The sequence below is a fragment of the Aquarana catesbeiana genome, linkage group LG12, assembly GCF_042186555.1.
Source record: "Aquarana catesbeiana isolate 2022-GZ linkage group LG12, ASM4218655v1, whole genome shotgun sequence".
In the NCBI taxonomy this organism is placed as follows: Eukaryota; Metazoa; Chordata; class Amphibia; order Anura; family Ranidae; genus Aquarana; species Aquarana catesbeiana.
This window is the reverse complement of record NC_133335.1, coordinates 50,624,735-50,643,819: the sequence shown is the minus strand read 5'-3', so window position 1 is coordinate 50,643,819 and position 19,085 is coordinate 50,624,735. Positions and strand designations below refer to the sequence as shown.

The 19,085-nt window shown below is 43.9% G+C and overlaps 1 protein-coding gene across 1 annotated transcript in view; it reads right to left on the bottom strand.

Annotated features, from left to right (window-relative positions):
- Nucleotides 1-7,759: 7,759 nt before the first annotated feature.
- UBTF (upstream binding transcription factor) overlaps nucleotides 7,760-19,085 on the bottom strand; it is a 34,948-nt gene continuing 23,622 nt past the window's right edge. Inside the window, 8 exon segments of the mRNA XM_073607756.1 lie at nucleotides 7,760-13,092; nucleotides 13,181-13,321; nucleotides 16,098-16,166; nucleotides 16,257-16,304; nucleotides 16,393-16,445; nucleotides 16,448-16,581; nucleotides 18,506-18,594; nucleotides 18,689-18,799. Coding sequence (XP_073463857.1) covers nucleotides 12,982-13,092; nucleotides 13,181-13,321; nucleotides 16,098-16,166; nucleotides 16,257-16,304; nucleotides 16,393-16,445; nucleotides 16,448-16,581; nucleotides 18,506-18,594; nucleotides 18,689-18,799 — 756 coding nt within the window. The 3' untranslated portion in view covers nucleotides 7,760-12,981.

Here is a 19,085-nt window from a genome sequence, read left to right as displayed (position 1 = left end):
GGCCCAGCCCACCCAAGTGCAGTATCGATCGATCACTGTCACAAAACACTAAAAGCATAACTGCAGCGATTGCAGAGTCAGGACTGATCCCTGCGATCGCTAACAGTTTTTTTGGTAGCGTTTTGGTGAACTGGCTAGCACCAGCCCCAGGCAGCGTCAGGCTAGCGCCAGTACCGCTAACACCCACGCACCCACCGTACACCTCTCTTAGTGGTATAGTATCTGAACGGATCAATATCTGATCCGATCAGATCTATACTAGCGTCCCCAGCAGTTTAGGGTTCCCAAAAATGCAGTGTTAGCGGGATCAGCCCAGATACCTGCTAGCACCTGCGTTTTGCCCCTCCGCCCAGCCCAGCCCAGCCCACCCAAGTGCAGTATCGATCGATCACTGTCACTTACAAAACACTAAACGCATAACTGCAGCGTTCGCAGAGTCAGGCCTCATCCCTGCGATCGCTAACAGTTTTTTTGGTAGCGTTTTGGTGAACTGACAAGCACCAGCCCCAGGCAGCGTCAGGTTAGTTCCAGTACCGCTAACACCCACCGTACACCTCCCTTAGTGGTATAGTATCTGAATGGATCGATATCTGATCCGATCAGATCTATACTAGCGTCCCCAGCAGTTTAGGGTTCCCAAAAACGCAGTGTTAGCGGGATCAGCCCAGATACCTGCTAGCACCTGCGTTTTGCCCCTCCGCCCGGCCCAGCCCAGCCCACCCAAGTGCAGTATCGATCGATCACTGTCACTTACAAAACACTAAACACATAACTGCAGCGTTCGCAGAGTCAGGCCTGATCCCTGCGATCGCTAACAGTTTTTTTGGTAGCGTTTTGGTGAACTGACAAGCCCCAGCCCCAGGCAGCTTCAGGTTAGTTCCAGTACTGCTAACACCCATGCACGCACCATACACCTCCCTTAATGGTATAGTATCTAAACGGATCGATATCTGATCCGATCAGATCTATACTAGCGTCCCCAGCAGTTTAGGGTTCCCAAAAACGCAGTTAGAGGGATCAGCCCAGATACCTGCTAGCACCTGCGTTTTGCCCCTCCGCCCGGCCCAGCCCTCCCAAGTGCAGTATCGATCGATCACGGTCACTTACAAAACACTAAACACATAACTGCAGCGTTCGCAGAGTCAGGCCTGATCCCTGCGATCACTAACAGTTTTTTTGGTAGCGTTTTGGTGAACTGGCAAGCACCAGCGGCCTAGTACACCCCGGTCGTAGTCAAACCAGCACTGCAGTAACACTTGGTGACGTCCCATAAGTGCAGTTCAAGCTGGTGAGGTGGCAAGCACAAGTAGTGTCCCGCTGCCACCAAGAAGAAGACAAACAGAGGCCCGTCGTGCCCATAATGCCCTTCCTGCTGCATTCGCCAATCCTAATTGAGAACCCACCACTTCTGCAGCGCCCGTACTTCCCCCATTCACATCCCCAACCAAATGCAGTCGGCTGCATGAGAGGCATTTTCTTTATGTCCTCCCGAGTACCCCTACCCAACGAACCCCTCAAAAAAGATGTTGTGTCTGCAGCAAGCGCGGATATAGGCGTGACACCCGCTATTATTGTTATTGTCCCTCCTGTCCTGACAATCCTGGTCTTTGCATTGGTGAATGTTTTGAACGCTACCATTCACTAGTTGAGTATTAGCATAGGGCATAGCATTGCACAGACTAGGCACACTTTCACAGGGTCTCCCAAGATGCCATCGCATTTTGAGAGACCCGAACCTGGAATTGGTTACAGTTATAAAAGTTAGTTACAAAAAAAAGTGTAAAAAAAAAAAAAAAAAAAATATATATAAAATAAAAAAAAAAATAGTTGTCGTTTTATTGTTCTCTCTCTCTCTATTCTCTCTCTATTGTTCTGCTCTTTTTTACTGTATTCTATTCTGCAATGTTTTATTGTTATTATGTTTTATCATGTTTGTTTTTCAGATATGCAATTTTTTATACTTTACCGTTTACTGTGCTTTATTGTTAACCATTTTTATGTCTTCAGGTACGCCATTCACGACTTTGAGTGGTTATACCAGAATGATGCCTGCAGGTTTAGGTATCATCTTGGTATCATTCTTTTCAGCCAGCGGTCGGCTTTCATGTAAAAGCAATCCTAGCGGCTAATTAGCCTCTAGACTGCTTTTACAAGCAGTGGGAGGGAATGCCCCCCCTCCCCCCCACTGTCTTCCGTGTTTTTCTCTGGCTCTCCTGTCTCAACAGGGAACCTGAGAATGCAGCCGGCGATTCAGCCAGCTGACCATAGAGCTGATCAGAGACCAGAGTGGCTCCAAACATCTCTATGGCCTAAGAAACCGGAAGCTACGAGTATTTCATGACTTAGATTTCGCCGGATGTAAACAGCGCCATTGGGAAATTGGGAAAGCATTTTATCACACCGATCTTGGTGTCGTCAGATGCTTTGAGGGCAGAGGAGAGATCTAGGGTCTAATAGACCCCAATTTTTTCAAAAAAGAGTACCTGTCACTACCTATTGCTATCATAGGGGATATTTACATTCCCTGAGATAACAATAAAAATGATTAAAAAAAATGAAAGGAACAGTTTAAAAATTAGATAAAAAAGCAAAAAAGTAATAAAGAAAAAAAAAAAAAAAAAAAAAAAAAAAGCACCCCTGTCCCCCCCTGCTCTCGCGCTAAGGCGAACGCAAGCGTTGGTTTGGCGTCAAATGTAAACAGCAATTGCACCATGCATGTGAGGTATCACCGCGACGGTCAGATCGAGGGCAGTAATTTTAGCAGTAGACCTCCTCTGTAAATCTAAAGTGGTAACCTGTAAAGGCTTTTAAAGGCTTTTAAAAATGTATTTATTTTGTTGCCACTGCACGTTTGTGCGCAATTTTAAAGCATGTCATGTTTGGTATCCATGTACTCGGCCTAAGATCATCTTTTTTATTTCATCAAACATTTGGGCAATATAGTGTGTTTTAGTGCATTCAAATTTTAAAAAGTGTGTTTTTTCCCCAAAAAATGCGTTTGAAAAATCGCTGCGCAAATACTGTGTGAAAAAAAAAAAATGAAACACCCACCATTTTAATCTGTAGGGCATTTGCTTTAAAAAAATATATAATGTTTGGGGGTTCAAAGTAATTTTCTTGCAAAAAAAAATAATTTTTTCATGCAAACAAAAAGTGTCAGAAAGGGCTTTGTCTTCAAGTGGTTAGAAGAGTGGGTGATGTGTGACATAAGCTTTTAAATGTTGTGCATAAAATGCCAGGACAGTTCAAAACCCCCCCAAATGACCCCATTTTGGAAAGTAGACACCCCAAGCTATTTGCTGAGAGGCATGTCGAGTCCATGGAATATTTTATATTGTGACACAAGTTGCGGGAAAGAGACCATTTTTTTTTTTTGCACAAAGTTGTCACTAAATGATATATTGCTCAAACATGCCATGGGAATATGTGAAATTACACCCCAAAATACATTCTGTTGCTTCTCCTGAGTACGGGGATACCACATGTGAGACTTTTTGGGAGCCTAGCCGCGTACGGGACCCCGAAAACCAAGCACCGCCTTCAGGCTTTCTAAGGGTGTAAATTTTTGATTTCACTCTTCACTGCCTATCACAGTTTCAGAGGCAATGGAATGCCCAGGTGGCACAAACATCCCCCAAATGACCCTATTTTGGAAAGTAGACACCCCAAGCTATTTGCTGAGAGGTATAGTGAGTATTTTGCAAACCTCACTTTTTGTCACAAAGTTTTGAAAATTGAAAAAAGAAAAAAAAAAAAGTTTTTTCTTGTCTTTCTTCATTTTCAAAAACAAATGAGAGCTGCAAAATACTCACCATGCCTCTCAGCAAATAGCTTGGGGTGTCTACTTTCCAAAATGGGGTCATTTTGGGGGGTTTGTGCCACCTGGGCATTCCATGGCCTCCGAAACTGTTATAGGCAGTGAAGAGTGAAATCAAAAAATTTACACCCTTAGAAATCCTGAAGGCGGTGCTTGGTTTTCGGGGCCCCGTACGCGGCTAGGCTCCCAAAAAGTCCCACACATGTGGTATCCCCATACTCAGGAGAAACAGCTAAATGTATTTTGGGGTGCAATTCCACATATGCCCATGGCCTGTGTGAGCAATATATCATTTAGTGACAACTTTGTGCAAAAAAAATAAAAAAATTTGTCACTTTCCCGCAACTTGTGCCAAAATATAAAATATTCCATGGACTCAACATGCCTCTCAGCAAATAGCTTGGGGTGTCTACTTTCCAAAATGTGGTCATTTGGGGGGGGGGGGGTTGTGCCATCTGGGCATTTTATGGCCTTCAAAACTGTGATAGGTAGTGAGGAGTGAAATCAAAAATTTACGCCCTTAGAAATCCTGAAGGCGGTGATTGGTTTTCGGGGCCCCGTACGCGGCTAGGCTCCCAAAAAGTCCCACACATGTGGTATCCCCGTACTCAGGAGAAGCAGCTGAATGTATTTTGGGGTGCAATTCCACATATGCCCATGACCTGTGTGAGCAATATATCATTTAGTGATAACTTTTTGTAATTTTTTTTTTTGTCATTGTTCAATCACTTGGGACAAAAAAAATGAATATTCAATGAGCTCAACATGCCTCTCAGCAATTTCCTTGGGGTGTCTACTTTCCAAAATGGGGTCATTTGGGGGGTTTTGTACTGCCCTGCCATTTTAGCACCTCAAGAAATGACATAGGTAGTCATAAACTAAAAGCTGTGTAAATTCCAGAAAATGTACCCTAGCTTGTAGACGATATAGCTTTTGCGCAAACCAATAAATATACACTTATTGACATTTTTTTTACCAAAGACATGTGGCCGAATACATTTTGGCCTAAATGTATGACTAAAATTGAGTTTATTGGATTTTTTTTATAACAAAAAGTAGAAAATATCATTTTTTTTCAAAATTTTCGGTCTTTTTCCGTTTATAGCGCAAAAAATAAAAACGGCAGAGGTGATCAAATACCATCAAAAGAAAGCTCTATTTGTGGGAAGAAAAGGACGCAAATTTCGTTTGGGTACAGCATTGCATGACCGCGCAATTAGCAGTTAAAGCGACGCAGTGCCAAATTGTAAAAAGTGCTCTGGTCAGGAAGGGGGTAAATCCTTCCGGGGCTGAAGTGGTTAACACTCTCCCGCCCATCCTACATTCAAATGACGGCCGGACGGGAGCTCTTTCATTCTGGGTGAACATCATAAGAAAGCACCTTGCGTGCGCCCCAAGGGCCGTGCTGCGGCGCGATCGGTCACCGGCTGTTCAACCCATCTGTACAATGTGATTAGCTGTGGCCAATCACAGCTAATAACAATAGTAAACACTGAAAAATTGGTTTTCATTCAGAAAAAATGATTGCTTATAATAGTAAAATTCACTGTTATAAGCAAGCATAGCCTGTTACAGAAAAAAATCCTGATCACCTCCCCAGAGTAGTACAGTCTTACTATGGTATCATTGTATTACTCTGGTTACAGTATGTTAAAAAAAAAAATAAATCAATTAAAAAAGAAAACAAACATTTTTTTTTTTTTTTTCATACTGTCACTAGTTATATATAATGCTGTACTGCACTAGTGACAGTATGTTAAAAAAAATAAAAATAATGTCTTCATTTTCCAAAAGATTGTGCACAAAATGACAACTTCAACTCGCCCTGCCAAATACATTGGACTGTCTACTATGAGATAGGCCGTCAGTACATCAGGATTGATCAATTTTTAGATATGTATACAGTAACTATACACTGATTTGGGTTATTTTCACCAAAACAGTATACATTTTGGCCTAAATTTATGAAGAGAGAGAGACTATCTATCTGATGAGTGGTGATTAAATACCACCAAAAGAAAGTTCTATTTGTTTGAAAAAAATGATAAAAACGTAATATGGGTACAGTGTTGCACGACTGTGCACTTGTCAAAGTGCGACAGTGCTGAAAGCTGAAAATTGGCCTGGGCAGGAAGGGGGTTAAAGTGCCCGGTATTGAAGTGGTTAACCCCCTTGGGCATGGAGTCCACCAGAGCTTCACAGGTTGCCACTGGTGTCCTCTTCCACTTCTCCATGACGAGATCACGGAGCTGGTGGATGTTAGAGACCTTGCACTCCTCCACCTGCTGTTTGAGGATGCCCCACAGATGCTCAATAGTGTTTGGGTCTGGTGACATGCTTGGCCAGTCAATCACCTTTACCCTCAGCTTCTTTAGCAAGGCAGTGGTCGTCTTGGAGGTGTGTTTGGGGTCGTTATGTTGGAATACTGCCCTGCGGCCCAGTCTCCAAAGGGAGAGCATCATGCTCTGCTTCAGTATGTCACAGTACATGTTGGCATTCATGATTCCCTCAATGAACTGTAGCTCCACAGTGCCGACAACGCTCATGCAGCCCCAGACCATGATACTCCCACCACCATGCTTGACTGTAGGCAAGACACACTTGTCTTTGTACTCCTCACCTGATTGCCGCCACACATGCTTGACACCATCTGAACCAAATATGTTTATCTTGGTCTCATCAGACCACAGGACATGGTTCCAGTAATCCATGTCCTTAGTCTGCTTGTCTTCAGCAAACTGTTTGCGGGCTCTCATGCATAATTTTTAGAAGAGGCTTTCTTCTGGGACGAAACAGTCATGCAGACCATTTTGATGCAGTGTGCAGTGTATGGTCTGAGCACTGACAGGCTCAACCTCTGCAGCAATGCTGGCAGCACTCATATGTCTAATTCCCAATAGACAACCTCTGGATATGACGCTGAGCATGTGCACTCAACTTCTTTGGTCAACCATGGTGAGGCCTGTTCTGAGTGGAACCTGTCCTGTTAAATTGCTGTATGGTCTTGGCCACCATGCTGCAGCTCAGTTTCAGGGTCTTGCCAATCTTTTTATAGCCTAGGCCATCTTTATGTAGAGCAGTGGTTCTCAACTCCTGTCCTCAGGACCCACTAACAGGCCAGGTTTGCAAGATAACGGAAATACATCACAGGTGATATCATTTGATGCTCAATGATTGCAGTATTCTAGTCTGCATCTCCCCAAGGTAATACTTAAAATCTGGCCTGTTAGTGGGTCCTGAGGACTGGAGTTGAGAACCACTGATGTAGAGCAACAATTCTTTTTTTCAGATCCTCAGAGAGTTCTTTGCCATGAGGTGTCATGTTGAACTGCCAGTGACCAGTATGAGAGAGTGAGAGCGATAACTCCAAATTTAACACACCTGCTCCCCATTCACACCTGAGAGCTTGTAACACTAACAGGTCACATGACACCGGGGAGGGAAAATGGCTAATTGGGTCCAATTTGGACATTTTCACTTAGGGGTGTACTCAATTTTGTTGTCAGCGGTTTAGACATTAATGGCTGTGTGTGGAATTATTTTGAGGGGACAGCAAATTTACACTGTTATACAAGCTGTACACTCACTACTTTACATTGTAGCAAAGTGTCATTTCTTCAGTGTTGTCACATGAAAAGGTAGAATAAAATATTTACAAACATGTGAGGGGTGTACTCACTTTTATGAGATACTGTATATACGCAAGCTTCCACCCAGCCCTTTATGTATAATGGCTGGATAGGAACCGGTTAAAGCTTTTAAAAAAAAAAAAAAATCTTAAAAAAAATCTTAAAAAAAAAAAAAAAAAAACACAGACAAATCTATTATCCCTAAAGTTTTATTTATTTTTTTTCCAGAGTAATTAACAGAAAACTCTTGCCCTCCCCATCCCCCTTTTTGTACAAAACAAAAATAATGAGAACGCACTTCATTATCTTTAAACTGTCTACACTAAACCAATGAATCTGTTACAAAACACATTTTTTTTTTTTGTTTTCAATTTAACCTACAAAAAACATTTTTTTTCCGTGTTTTTAAATATCGTCAATATAGGAAAAAAAAAAAAAAAAAAGGTTTATTTTTTTTTTTTTTTATTATTGTAACGTAGCTCACATCCTATTTTTTTTTTCCATAGTGCTAAAAATGCACTAAAAGTGTCGCATCTCACCGTGCCTACATCGGACACAGAAAGAATCTAAATTTCCCTCAAAAAGAGAAAAACTATTTTAAAGGAAAAAAAATACAAAGTAACTCAGGGCTTTTTTTTCGGTTTCTTAAAACGGACGCAAGAGAAAAAAAAAAAAAAAAACTTGATGTACATACTAAAACAAGTGGCTAAAATACAACTTTGATACATGTAACAAACAGAAAAAAAAAAAAAAAACACAAAAAAAACCTCTCCTTCTCAACCACTGGGCCAACTGAGAATAACCGGAGCAAATACAAAAGCGGACTGCTTCCCAGAGCAACCACAGTTTAGAAACATGGAGGTTAGTTGCTATGGGCAACAACTGTTTTTCTCGCCGATGTTTTTGGAGATCAAAGATGTTGTTTTTTGTTTGCTATCTGCGATCTGATGTGCAACTGTTGTTCACTACCCCCAGTCCCATCGCAGCAGAAGGGTGGGGCCTGTGTTGCCCATAGCAACAAGATTCCAGTTTCAAATTTGCTAACAGTATGTAAAATAAAAGGAAAATGTCACCGAGTTGCTATGGCAACACACTGATTTTTACACTTAAAGCCCAATTGAAGTCCTGCGCTCCGGTTTTCTTCATCGACCTGCACTGCCAGTTGTTATGATTTAGAACCTCCTTTCACTTGGAATAATTTAAAAGTGTATTTCCGATTTTGCAGACAAATTAGGAGAACACCTACTTCACAAAAAATAAAATAAAAAAATTGCTGTTTACCTTTTGACTTGCTCTTTTCTGAAAACTCCAATATTTCCTCAGCTATATAATATTAAAGAGGTGGTTGGGGCATTAATGTTTACCATAATGAACCATCTGTACTGTGCTGGCAGATCTAATTTTCAGTTGTAAACTAAATTTTACCACTGTTCTACTAAAAGGGTTAAAGGCCTGAATTCTGCATTGCGCGGCAATGAGTCTGCCCCTATGTTGTCGCTCCACTTTGACTCTAAATCTGTTCAGAGTAGATTGCGGTCTGCCCAAAAGGCCTTTAAGAAACAACTAGAAAGGGAAGAATTAATTTTTTCGAAATAATATTTTTAGGTATGCTGTGTGAATGATAAACATATAGTGGAGTTTTCAGAAATTTGACTGCAAAAGTGGAACTACACTTGAAAATGATTTTTTAGGCTTTCTGCCCTCCTGGTCCAGTGAGTTATGCTGAAATAGAGCAGCACTATGCAGTAAAAAAAGCTGCTTCCTGCGTTCACATTGCAGTGCTTTATGCAAGCGGAGCTGAGTAACAGCCACACCCCTCGGGATAACTATCCTCTGAGGAAGAGAGGGGGGCGTGTCTGTCCAGGTCAGATTAGAGATTGCACTGGGCAAGGATGTCAAATTTAGACACAATGCATAACTGCTGTAAACAGGGTAGTGGAGGAAAGATGGACTGAGGTTGCTAGTATGAGGACGAGCTGGCTGAATGTCTTTTTTAGCGATTTCAATTAGGCTTTAAGACCCAAAGTGCTTCTGTTACCTGTACAGTAAAGGAACTGGAAGCCATTTTGTGACATGGTCCAATATCAAAAAGGCGAAGTTCATCTTTTCCAGAAAAAAAATAAGCCTACGCAGTTAATGGGCTCCAGTAGATATTAAAAAACTGCACCTTTGTAAAATGTCCAATAATTTCATCTGTAGCCCCCCTGGAAAGCCTGACTGAAAAACTCCCAGCTAGTGATTACCACATCCTGCCTGGTTGCTAGGACATCAAAACCATTGGACGCTCACTCCCAGCATTACAGGAGCAAGATCCAAAAAGGCAGGACATGGGGATTGCCAACTGGGAGTTTTTTGGCCAGGCACCAGAGGGCCCAACTGGCCTACTGGTACAGCAATAAATTTAAGGAACATTTTATAAAGCTGCACAGACTGGGGCCCTTTCACTGCATTGGTTATTTTCTGAAAAATGTGAACTTAGCTTTAAAATGAAGCTGAGAGGGCCCACAATGTGCCTAGGCTAACATTACTTAAAGTGGAGTTCCACCCAAAAGTGGAACTTCCACTCATTAGATTCCTCCCCCCCTCCGGTGACACAGTTGGCACCTTTCAGGGGGGAGGGGGGTACAGATACCTGTATATTACAGGTATCTGTACCCACTTCCGGCGTAGATAGCCGCAGAATCTGCGGGTATTTACGCCACATCCTGTTCCCCCCCCCGCTGCCTGCTGGGAAACACACGGGTCCCAGAGGCAGCAGGGACCATTCGTATTGCGCTGCGCGACTCGCGCATGCGCAGTAGGGAACCGGGAAGTGAAGCCGCACGGCTTCACTTCCTGATTCCCTTACCGAAGATGGAGGCGGCAGCACCCGAGGACGGAGAGACGCTTCGGCCTCGGGTGCCGACATCGCGGGCGCCCTGGACAGGTAAGTGTCCATGTTTTAAAAGTCAGCAGCTGCAGTATTTGTAGCTGCTGACTTTTAAAAAAATTTTTTTCGGTGCCGCTCCGCTTTAAGTGTAGACACCTTTCCTGCAAGTGTTAAGCTGGCCATACGCATGACAATTTTCATTTAATTTCAACCACTTTTGATCCACTGGGATCTCCTTTAAGCGATCAAAAGTTAAAAAAAAAAAAGTCAGAAAATAAGAAATCTACTTTGACTGACCACCAGAAATTGGTCCATTGTCATGTCAAAGCTAAGCAGAGAAGTAAACCAACTATTAGGTCTTCCAATGCTTTTGCAATTTTGACCAAAAAAATTACCATGTGCATGACCAGTTTTAATCTTCAAATCAATCCCTGGCCCCTTGTGGTGCTCCTCCCATGGTTCCTAAGCTCAGGCTGAGCACATGGCCACCTCAACTTCTCTCCATGTTGAGAATAAGCTCAAGGTCCAGTTAAATGTCAGGGCCTCTACTGCTCACTGAAGCTCTGCTATTTGAATTTAGTGATGGCGGTGGGGGTTTAATCTCAGGCAGGCTATAGACTGTGCAAATTTCTTTCTTCCGACCACAGGTTGCAGGAAGGAAATTTGCATGATTCCCCCATCAACACAGTGTCCTGCTGAGCCATTGTCTGCTCCCAGCAGGGGAAGCTGTCCCCACCGGGAGAAGACAATGAATATTGCTAGAGGCTATAGCAGCCATCAGCGATAATCGCAAGTGAATTCGGCAGGCTTGCTGTACCCAAGCTGATCAATGGATCAACTTGGTACATTCAGCCTACCCACACATGGTTCGAATCTTGGCCGGTCATGCTGAACCGTCTTTGGCCAGCCTTAGTGTGGAGAGAAGTTGAGACCCTACATGCAACCTGGGCACCAAGGAGCTCCACAGGGACCCAAGCATTGCTATGAAGAATAGTTACCCTAGACAGGTCAGCTTCAAGCGATGGCTACCTCAAACATCCTTCTCTCTTATGCAACAGATTGAGATCAACTCAAAACTCTAGGACATCCGTGATTGCAAACAAGCAGAGCAGATCCGGTCTTGTTAAAAGTCTCATGATTTACAGTTCTGGAAAACTGTGTGTTGCCCCAAGCAGCCAACTTGACCATCCTTTATATTGATAACAATTGACGCCCCTTTTAGACAATTTCAGCCAAAATGCCCAATGATCTAAAATCCCTGCTTCACCCTCGGCTCTGAACCAAAAGGTGCCAAGGGTAGCAGATATGACACAGGACGACAGGATCATAAAGGAGGGCCAAGTACAGCAAGTCTTAATACAAAAACAGAAGGGAAAAAAAATAGTACGGCAAAGCAGATTGGGTATGACAGGGGCCCTTCTCAAATCGAGGTGCGTTTTGCCTAAAATTGATTTTATACATAGCAGAAAAAGCAAGGAGACAAATGAGCGGGTTTGGTACACTGACAAGATCATATGGCGGTTCTGGTCTTAAGCAAAACGTTCCTAGATGGAGAAGGACACTACTACACAAGCAAAATGCAAAACGGGTTCATGCAAGAGGGAAGCTTATGGGGAAGTAGTAAAACTGTAGGTCGAATTAAAGCCCAAATGAAGTCTCATAGTTCTCTAGGTCATGATTCATGACTGGCTAGAAAAATGCCTTAAAATACTTCACACTGCAGTGCTTTATCCTGGCAGAGCTGAGTAACAGCCACACCCCCTCCGACTTGTTTTGCAGAGAGAGGAGAGGGCGTGTTTAACCAGTTCTGCTACTGAATGCTGATCACGGAGTGCATCTCTGTTGCCTACTAGACTACAGACACCCTGCATAACTGCTGTAATAAAAAAATAGAAGAGAGACCAGTAAAATGAGGGTTGTTAGAACAATGTCTTAAATTACACATCTAGCTCTGCGACTTCATCTGGGCTTTAAGCAGAGCTGGAGAAAAATAAAATACATGGGGTGGTAGGAAAAAATGAAAGGTAAGAAGAAACCTCATAAAAGAAAAGCTGTTGCCCATGACCACCAATCAGCATCTCTCTTAGCATCACAGTTTAGAAAATAAAAGAGCAGCTGCCTAGTTGCTATGGAAACTTGTTCTTCTTTCAGACACTTTAAGGCCCATCATTTACAGGGATTGTAAGGAGGGTTGCACAAAAAAAGTCAGTCAGGGAAGGAAAAACTGAAAAGCGCATCAACTTCCTTCCAAGGTAGAAAAGTAGGAGAGGCTCAAGGTTCACGGTGCCACAACTGTGATACAGATTTTTTTTTTTTTTTTTTTTTTACATGGAGGCTAATCATGCTCCAAGATACCCTATCAGACCGCTACAGCCCTGAAACAATCTAAAGTGTACCAGTCACTGACACACTTGAGGAGGCCGTTTTGTGTAAGACTCAGTATAAAGCAGCCTATCCGATCACTGAGTATTGATGACATCACTGGTTGCATCCAAATTGTTGATTAGGTGATATTCCTCGTTCCTAGATGGAAACAGGCTGCGCTCTGATCAAGAATGGGTTAGTAGAAAAAAAAAAAAATGGCTGCTTCCAGTGTAGCGGAGACAGGTACACTTTAAACACATCAGTCCCACTCAATCTCCTCTTTAAAAAAATGTCAGTTTCCCTCAGTTGGAGTCGGAGTCTGAGGAGTCTCCTGAGGACGAAGACGAGGAACTGGAACCAGATTCATTGTCATCATCATCCTCCTCTTCATCATCCTCCTCTTCATCTTCATTCTGTTGGTAGGAAAACACAACGGTCAGTACTACAAATCGGTACTTTTCAGATACCTTTAGAAAAACAAGTTTGACCCCATCAGCTCACCTCCTCCCCATCCTCGCTGTCTTCACTACTAGAGTCAGAGGAGTCTCCTTCGGAGGAGTCCTTATCCTCGTCATCGTCGTCATCATCATCGTCATCGTCGTCGTCATCATCATCATCGTCGTCGTCATCATCCTCGTCGTCCTGAAATGATGGTGGTATGTCAGTCATACCAAACAATCTCCAGAGAAGACTCTTAATCAAATCCATGGCCTGCCAACATAAAGGTGCTCAACCAATTGCGACAACCCCCCCCCCCCCCCCCCAGGTGCTCGTGAGACTTTGTACCAATCTATGAACCCAAGTAATAAAACTCCGGGACTCCCAAGTTGGGCAACTCAAATGTTGTGCAGAGCAGGACAGACATCCTTCCCTTCAACCCCATAAAGATATGTACACCTGGTGGGAGTGAAGAATATAACTGGTACTTTGCAGCAGGGCCGGGACAAGGGGTGGGCAGGAGGGACGGCTGCCCTGGGCACTGTGGTATCATGTGAGGTGGGAGGGACCACAAGGAGATTGGGAAGGGGGGGGTATTTGTGTTGGGATGGGGAATTTGGTCGGTTGCAGAGGGTAAGAATTGTTCTAGGAGGGGGAAATTTGGGGGGGTGGTGTGCTAGGAGTGGTGATTTGGGGGGGATTAGTGCTAGAGGGGGGGATTTAGGAGGTTTGTGCTAGAAGAGGTGATATGGTAGAGGGGGGAGGGAATTTGTGCTAGGAGTGGACATATTTTTTTTGGTGGGGAGGGGGGTTTGGTGCTAGTAGGGATGATTAGGGGGTTACTTGTGCTAGAAGGGGAAATTTGGAGGAGAAGATGTGTGCTAGGAGGTGGGATTGGGGGGAGAATTTGTGCTGGGAGGGGGAAATGTGAAGGGTAAAGGATTTGTGCTAGGAGGGATGATTTTTTTTTTGGGGGGGGGGGTTGGGGAGAGAGAGGATTTGAGCTTAGAGGGAGGATTTCAGCAGGGGAGCAGATTTGCACTGGGAGGGCGGGGGATTTTTTGCTGACACCTAATGCTCATACATCTTAGGGGGGCAAGGCCAGTTTGGTATGTTTGCCCTGGGCTTTAGATGACTTTGTTCCAACACTTCTTTGGAGTATGAAGGAGCATGTAACTTGCCATGTGATTGGGCTAGGCCAATCACCAGCGCTGTCACAGGGAGAGTCCAGAGTTTTGTGTAAACTACGATTTGAATGACTCATAGCTTACACAAGGTGGCTTCTCCTCTTTCCAGCATCTGAACATTTGAGCAAGGGAGGAAAGAGAAGTTGGGAATGTGCTGCTGGGCATAGGTGAACATACGGAACATACAGGGGACATCTTCCATTGGGGACACCTATTCTGGTGATAACTGTGTCAAAGGGGATTTCCTCCTACTTCCTGTTATGTCTTTGGGACAAGAAGTGAAGAAAAATCCCCTTACCAAAAAAAAATAAATAAATATCTATCTATCTTTATATAAATAAAACTATATATAAACACATCCATACACCATATTACCAGAAAAAAAATAAAAATCTATCATATAATATATATATACATACATAATTTTTTTTTAACCAAAAGTATTGGGACACCTACCTTTTCACACACATGAACTTTAATGGCATTCCAGTCTAATGCCCCGTACACATGATCGGATTTTCCGACAACAAATGTTGGATGGGAGCTTGTTGGCGGAAAGTCCGACCGTGTGTATGCTCCACAGAACATTTGTTGTCGGACTTTCCGCCAACAAATGTTGGCTAGCAGGTTCTCAAATTTTCCGCCAACAAATTTTTGTTGTCGGATTTTTCCGATCGTGTGTACACAAGTCCGTCGCACAAAAGTCCACGCATGCTCGGAATCAAGTACGAGCCGGAAGCGCTCCATCTTGTAAAACTAGCGTTCCTAATGGAGATATCACGTATGTCTTGTACGTCACTACGTTCGTAATTGTTGGCCAACATTTGTGTGACCGTGTGTATGCAGGACAAGTTGGAGCAAACAACCTTCGAACAAAAATCCACGGTTTTGTTGTCGGAAAGTCTGATCGTGTGTATGGGGCATTAGTCCATAGGGTTCAATATTAAGTTGGCCCATCCTTTGCAACTATAACAGCTTCAACTCTTCTGGGAAGGCTGTCCACAAGGTTTAGGTTGCTTTGTGCACTGGTCCATATCATTTGGTGGAGGGGGGATTATGGTGTGGGGGTTGTTTTTCAGAGGTTGGACTTGGCCCCTTTGTTCCAGTGACGGGAACTCTTAAGGCATCAGCATACCAAGACATTTTGGACAATTTTATACTCCCAACTTTGTGGGAACAGTTTGGGGATGGCCCCTTCCTGTTCTAACATGACTGCATACCAGTGCACAAAGCAAGGCCCATAAAGACATGGATGAGCGCGTTTGGGGTGGAGGAACTTGACTGGCCTGTACAGAGTCCTGACCTCAACCCGATAGACCACCTTTGGGATGAATTAGAGCGGAGACTGCGAGCCAGGCCTTCTCATCCAACATCAGTGCCTGACTTTTGCCTGAATTCTTTTCTGGATGAATGGTCAAACATTCCCATAGACACACTCCTAAACCTTGTGGACAGCCTTCCCAGAATAGTTGAAGCTGTTAAAGCAGCAAAGGGTGGGCCAACTCAATATCTATATCTCTATCACTTACCAGGGGGGCATGTACAGAGATCGCAATTGCGATATTATATATATAAGATGGTAAAAAAAAAAATTATAAAAAAAGAAAATAACAAAAAACTACTGACACCATTGGTAGAACTACCAGGGATGCAAAAGTCGCATTTGCCTGGCCGTAGTATTCTGCCACGTGGGGGTGGGGGGGAGAGAGAATGGGATGGCCGGGGGTCAGGGGGCCCCTTATGGTTTCTTTCACAGGGGCCCTGAGGGTTCTAGTTATGCCTCTGTCACTTACGGATTTGTTCTGAGAGGTTGGCTTGGATTTGGGGGCAGGTCCCTTCAGCTTCGTAGTACTCTTACGCTTCTGCAAAAAACAAGATAAATATGGGAGATAAGCTTAGATGATCTTCCCTAACAGACCAAAGTCGGTTCCTTGCCAAGTTGGCATACTCACACTAGAATTCGCCTCTTTGTAGGCGGCACGTTCTTGAGATGATAGACTCTGCAAGAAAAAAGTGAAAAAGTTATCGTAAATTGGTAGGACAAGTAAGAAGCAGCAGCTGGCCTAGAGAAAGTCAAAGAAGGCTTACCTTCATCCAGTTTTCAAGCTGCATGCGGTAGACTCTCTGTTGATCTTCGCCTGCTTTTTGTAAAAGTCTTTCTGGCTGGGTGAAATCCGTTGCCAGCGACTTCCGATTTCCACCATCCGCTCCTTCAAGGGAAGGTGATTTAGTTCTCCATTTGACAACAGCTCCTGGGAGAACTTCTGGTAGCCATTCCTAGTGGAAAAAAAAGATTGTGATATGGAGGAAAATGAGGGGGGGGGTCATGAAAAATGTCCACATAAAAGGGACATGAATAACAAGGAGATCGGTTTAGGCTCTGGGTAGTGCTTTGTTCATGTCTGTAGGACTAAAAAGAATATGCCAACTCCAATTACAGATTAAAAGTGCTAAAAGGTGGATCAGAAGAAGTATTCAATAAGGTGGCTTCTAGTTGCCAGTTTGGACAGAGTAGTGATAAGTTGTTGAAACTTTCCTAAAATTCTATTGGATAAATAAACAAATATGCCGTAACATCGTGACCACTGACAGGTAGTGAATTACATTGATTAGCTCATTACAATTGCACCTGAAAGTAGGGAAATATTAGGCAGCAGGTGAACATGTCCCTGAAGTTGATGTGTTGAAAGCAGAAAAAAAATGGGCAAGTGTACGGGTTTGAGCGACTTTGACAAGGGCCAAATTGTAATGCTGGTGAGAGCAACTCCAAAACTGCAGCTCTTGTGGGATGTTCCCGGTCTGCAGTGGCCCGGATCTGTCAAAACTGGTCCAAAGAAAGAAAACTGGCGACAGGGTCATGGGTGGCCGGGGCTCACTAATGCATGTGTAGTCTGATCCAATACAAGAGCTACTGGAGCTCGAATTGCTGAAAAAGTTAATGCTGGTTCCTCGACATGCCACCCCTCCTATCCACCTCCTGCTGTGATCGCCCCTTATGATCCCCTGTCCCCCCTTCACTCTACCGTCGGCTGCTGTGGGGAATGTGTCAGGATGGAGATCGGTACCGATCACTGACTTTGTCTATTCATACCTGAAGCATGGTAAACTGACAACAGGGTCATGGATGACCAAGGCTCACTAATGCCTGTACAGTCCAGTCCAATAAAAGAGCTACTGTAGCTCACATTAGTGAAAAAGTTAATGCTGGTTTCCGATAGAAAGGTGTCAGAACACAGAATCGCAGTTTGTTGCGTATGGGGCTGTGTAGCTGCAGACCAGTCATGGTGCCCATGCTGACAATGGGCACATGAGCATCAGAACTGGACCACAGAACAATGGAAGAAGATGGTCTGGTCTGAAGAATCACCCTTTTTCCAGGATCCACTGTGGGAAGAAGGCAAGCCAGTGGAGACAGACCTTCAGAGGTCTAGTGGAGTCCATCCCTCAACTGGTCAGGGCTGTTTTGGCAGCAAAAGGGAGTCCTACTCAATATTAGGTGGGTGGTTATGTTATGGCCGATTGGTGTAAATCTTTAGAGTACTGGGGTCCTGGGTTCAGTCATCACAATGGCATAATACTTGGAGCTGCATTCATATAGTATTGGGATCCTGTTTTCGGTGGTAATGGAAGTACAAGTGAGGGGAAGGGCCACAATGCCTCATAGGAGAGGGAGTTTGGTACAGTTCTAGCCCCGGTGGTCTACCACCATGTCGGCTGGCAAAGGGTAATAGGAGTACAGATAAAGGTAAAGTTGTGGCTTTATTGGTGAAGTCAAGAGAAATAATAGGTGGGGATTGGTGTGGACAGTTAAGTGTTTTATTTGCCAACATGATGGCTCTGGCAATGGGTGACAGAGGACAGGATCTCTGTGATAAGGTGCTTATTATATCCAGCTGTTCTATAACTTTATTAATTTCCAATAACTGTCATCAATATATCTGACCTAAACTCAGAAAGAGCGAAGGCCCTTTATAGGGATAGTGGCTCTTCTATAGACAAGCCCGCATGATCCACTGTTACTCAAGGCTCTTCTCCATCCTGAACATCTACCTCCCCGTTGCACCACCATTTTAGCCTATTAACCTCAGGGCCCCTGTGCAGCAGTACACACGGTATATATCTTCCTGGCTCATGCCTAGGATTTTTGTTGAGCCAACAAAAACAATAATAAAAACAGGTTAGGAGTATTGTACAAACATACATTGGGGCTTTCTTGGGTTCTCCCTGGAATTTCACCTTCTTGCCACTGGCTGTCGTTGCTGGAGCTGACCTCATGTCGCTTAATTCTCTCTGAAAGGAAGCAGGAAGAACAGCCAATGATGAAGCCCTTTTCAACTCTTTTTTTATACATTTTTAGACAGCGTGCCATGTTATCTCTGAATACCTCATATCGTTTCTGGTCTTCAGCTGCCTTTTTAATCCACATGATCTTTTCTTTCTTCTCCATGTTCATCCAGGTGGCCTCCATACTCTTCAGGGCTTTGGCTCGGTCATTCTAGAATTACATAATAAGGAAGAATTTCCTTAGAAGGATTTTCACTCTAGTTCTAGTTGTGAACTACTAGCAGCCAAGAAAGGGTTAAAACCACTATGCGGGCGGTATAGCCGCGCTGCCCCATTGATTTCAATAGGCAGGAGCGGTGAAGGAGCGGTGTATACACCGCTCCTTCACCACTCCAATGATACCGCTAGCAGGACTTTTTTTACCGTCCTGCCAGAGCACTGCTCCAGTGTGAAAGCCCTTGGGGCTTTCACATTGGAGACACCGCAGCGGCTCTTTC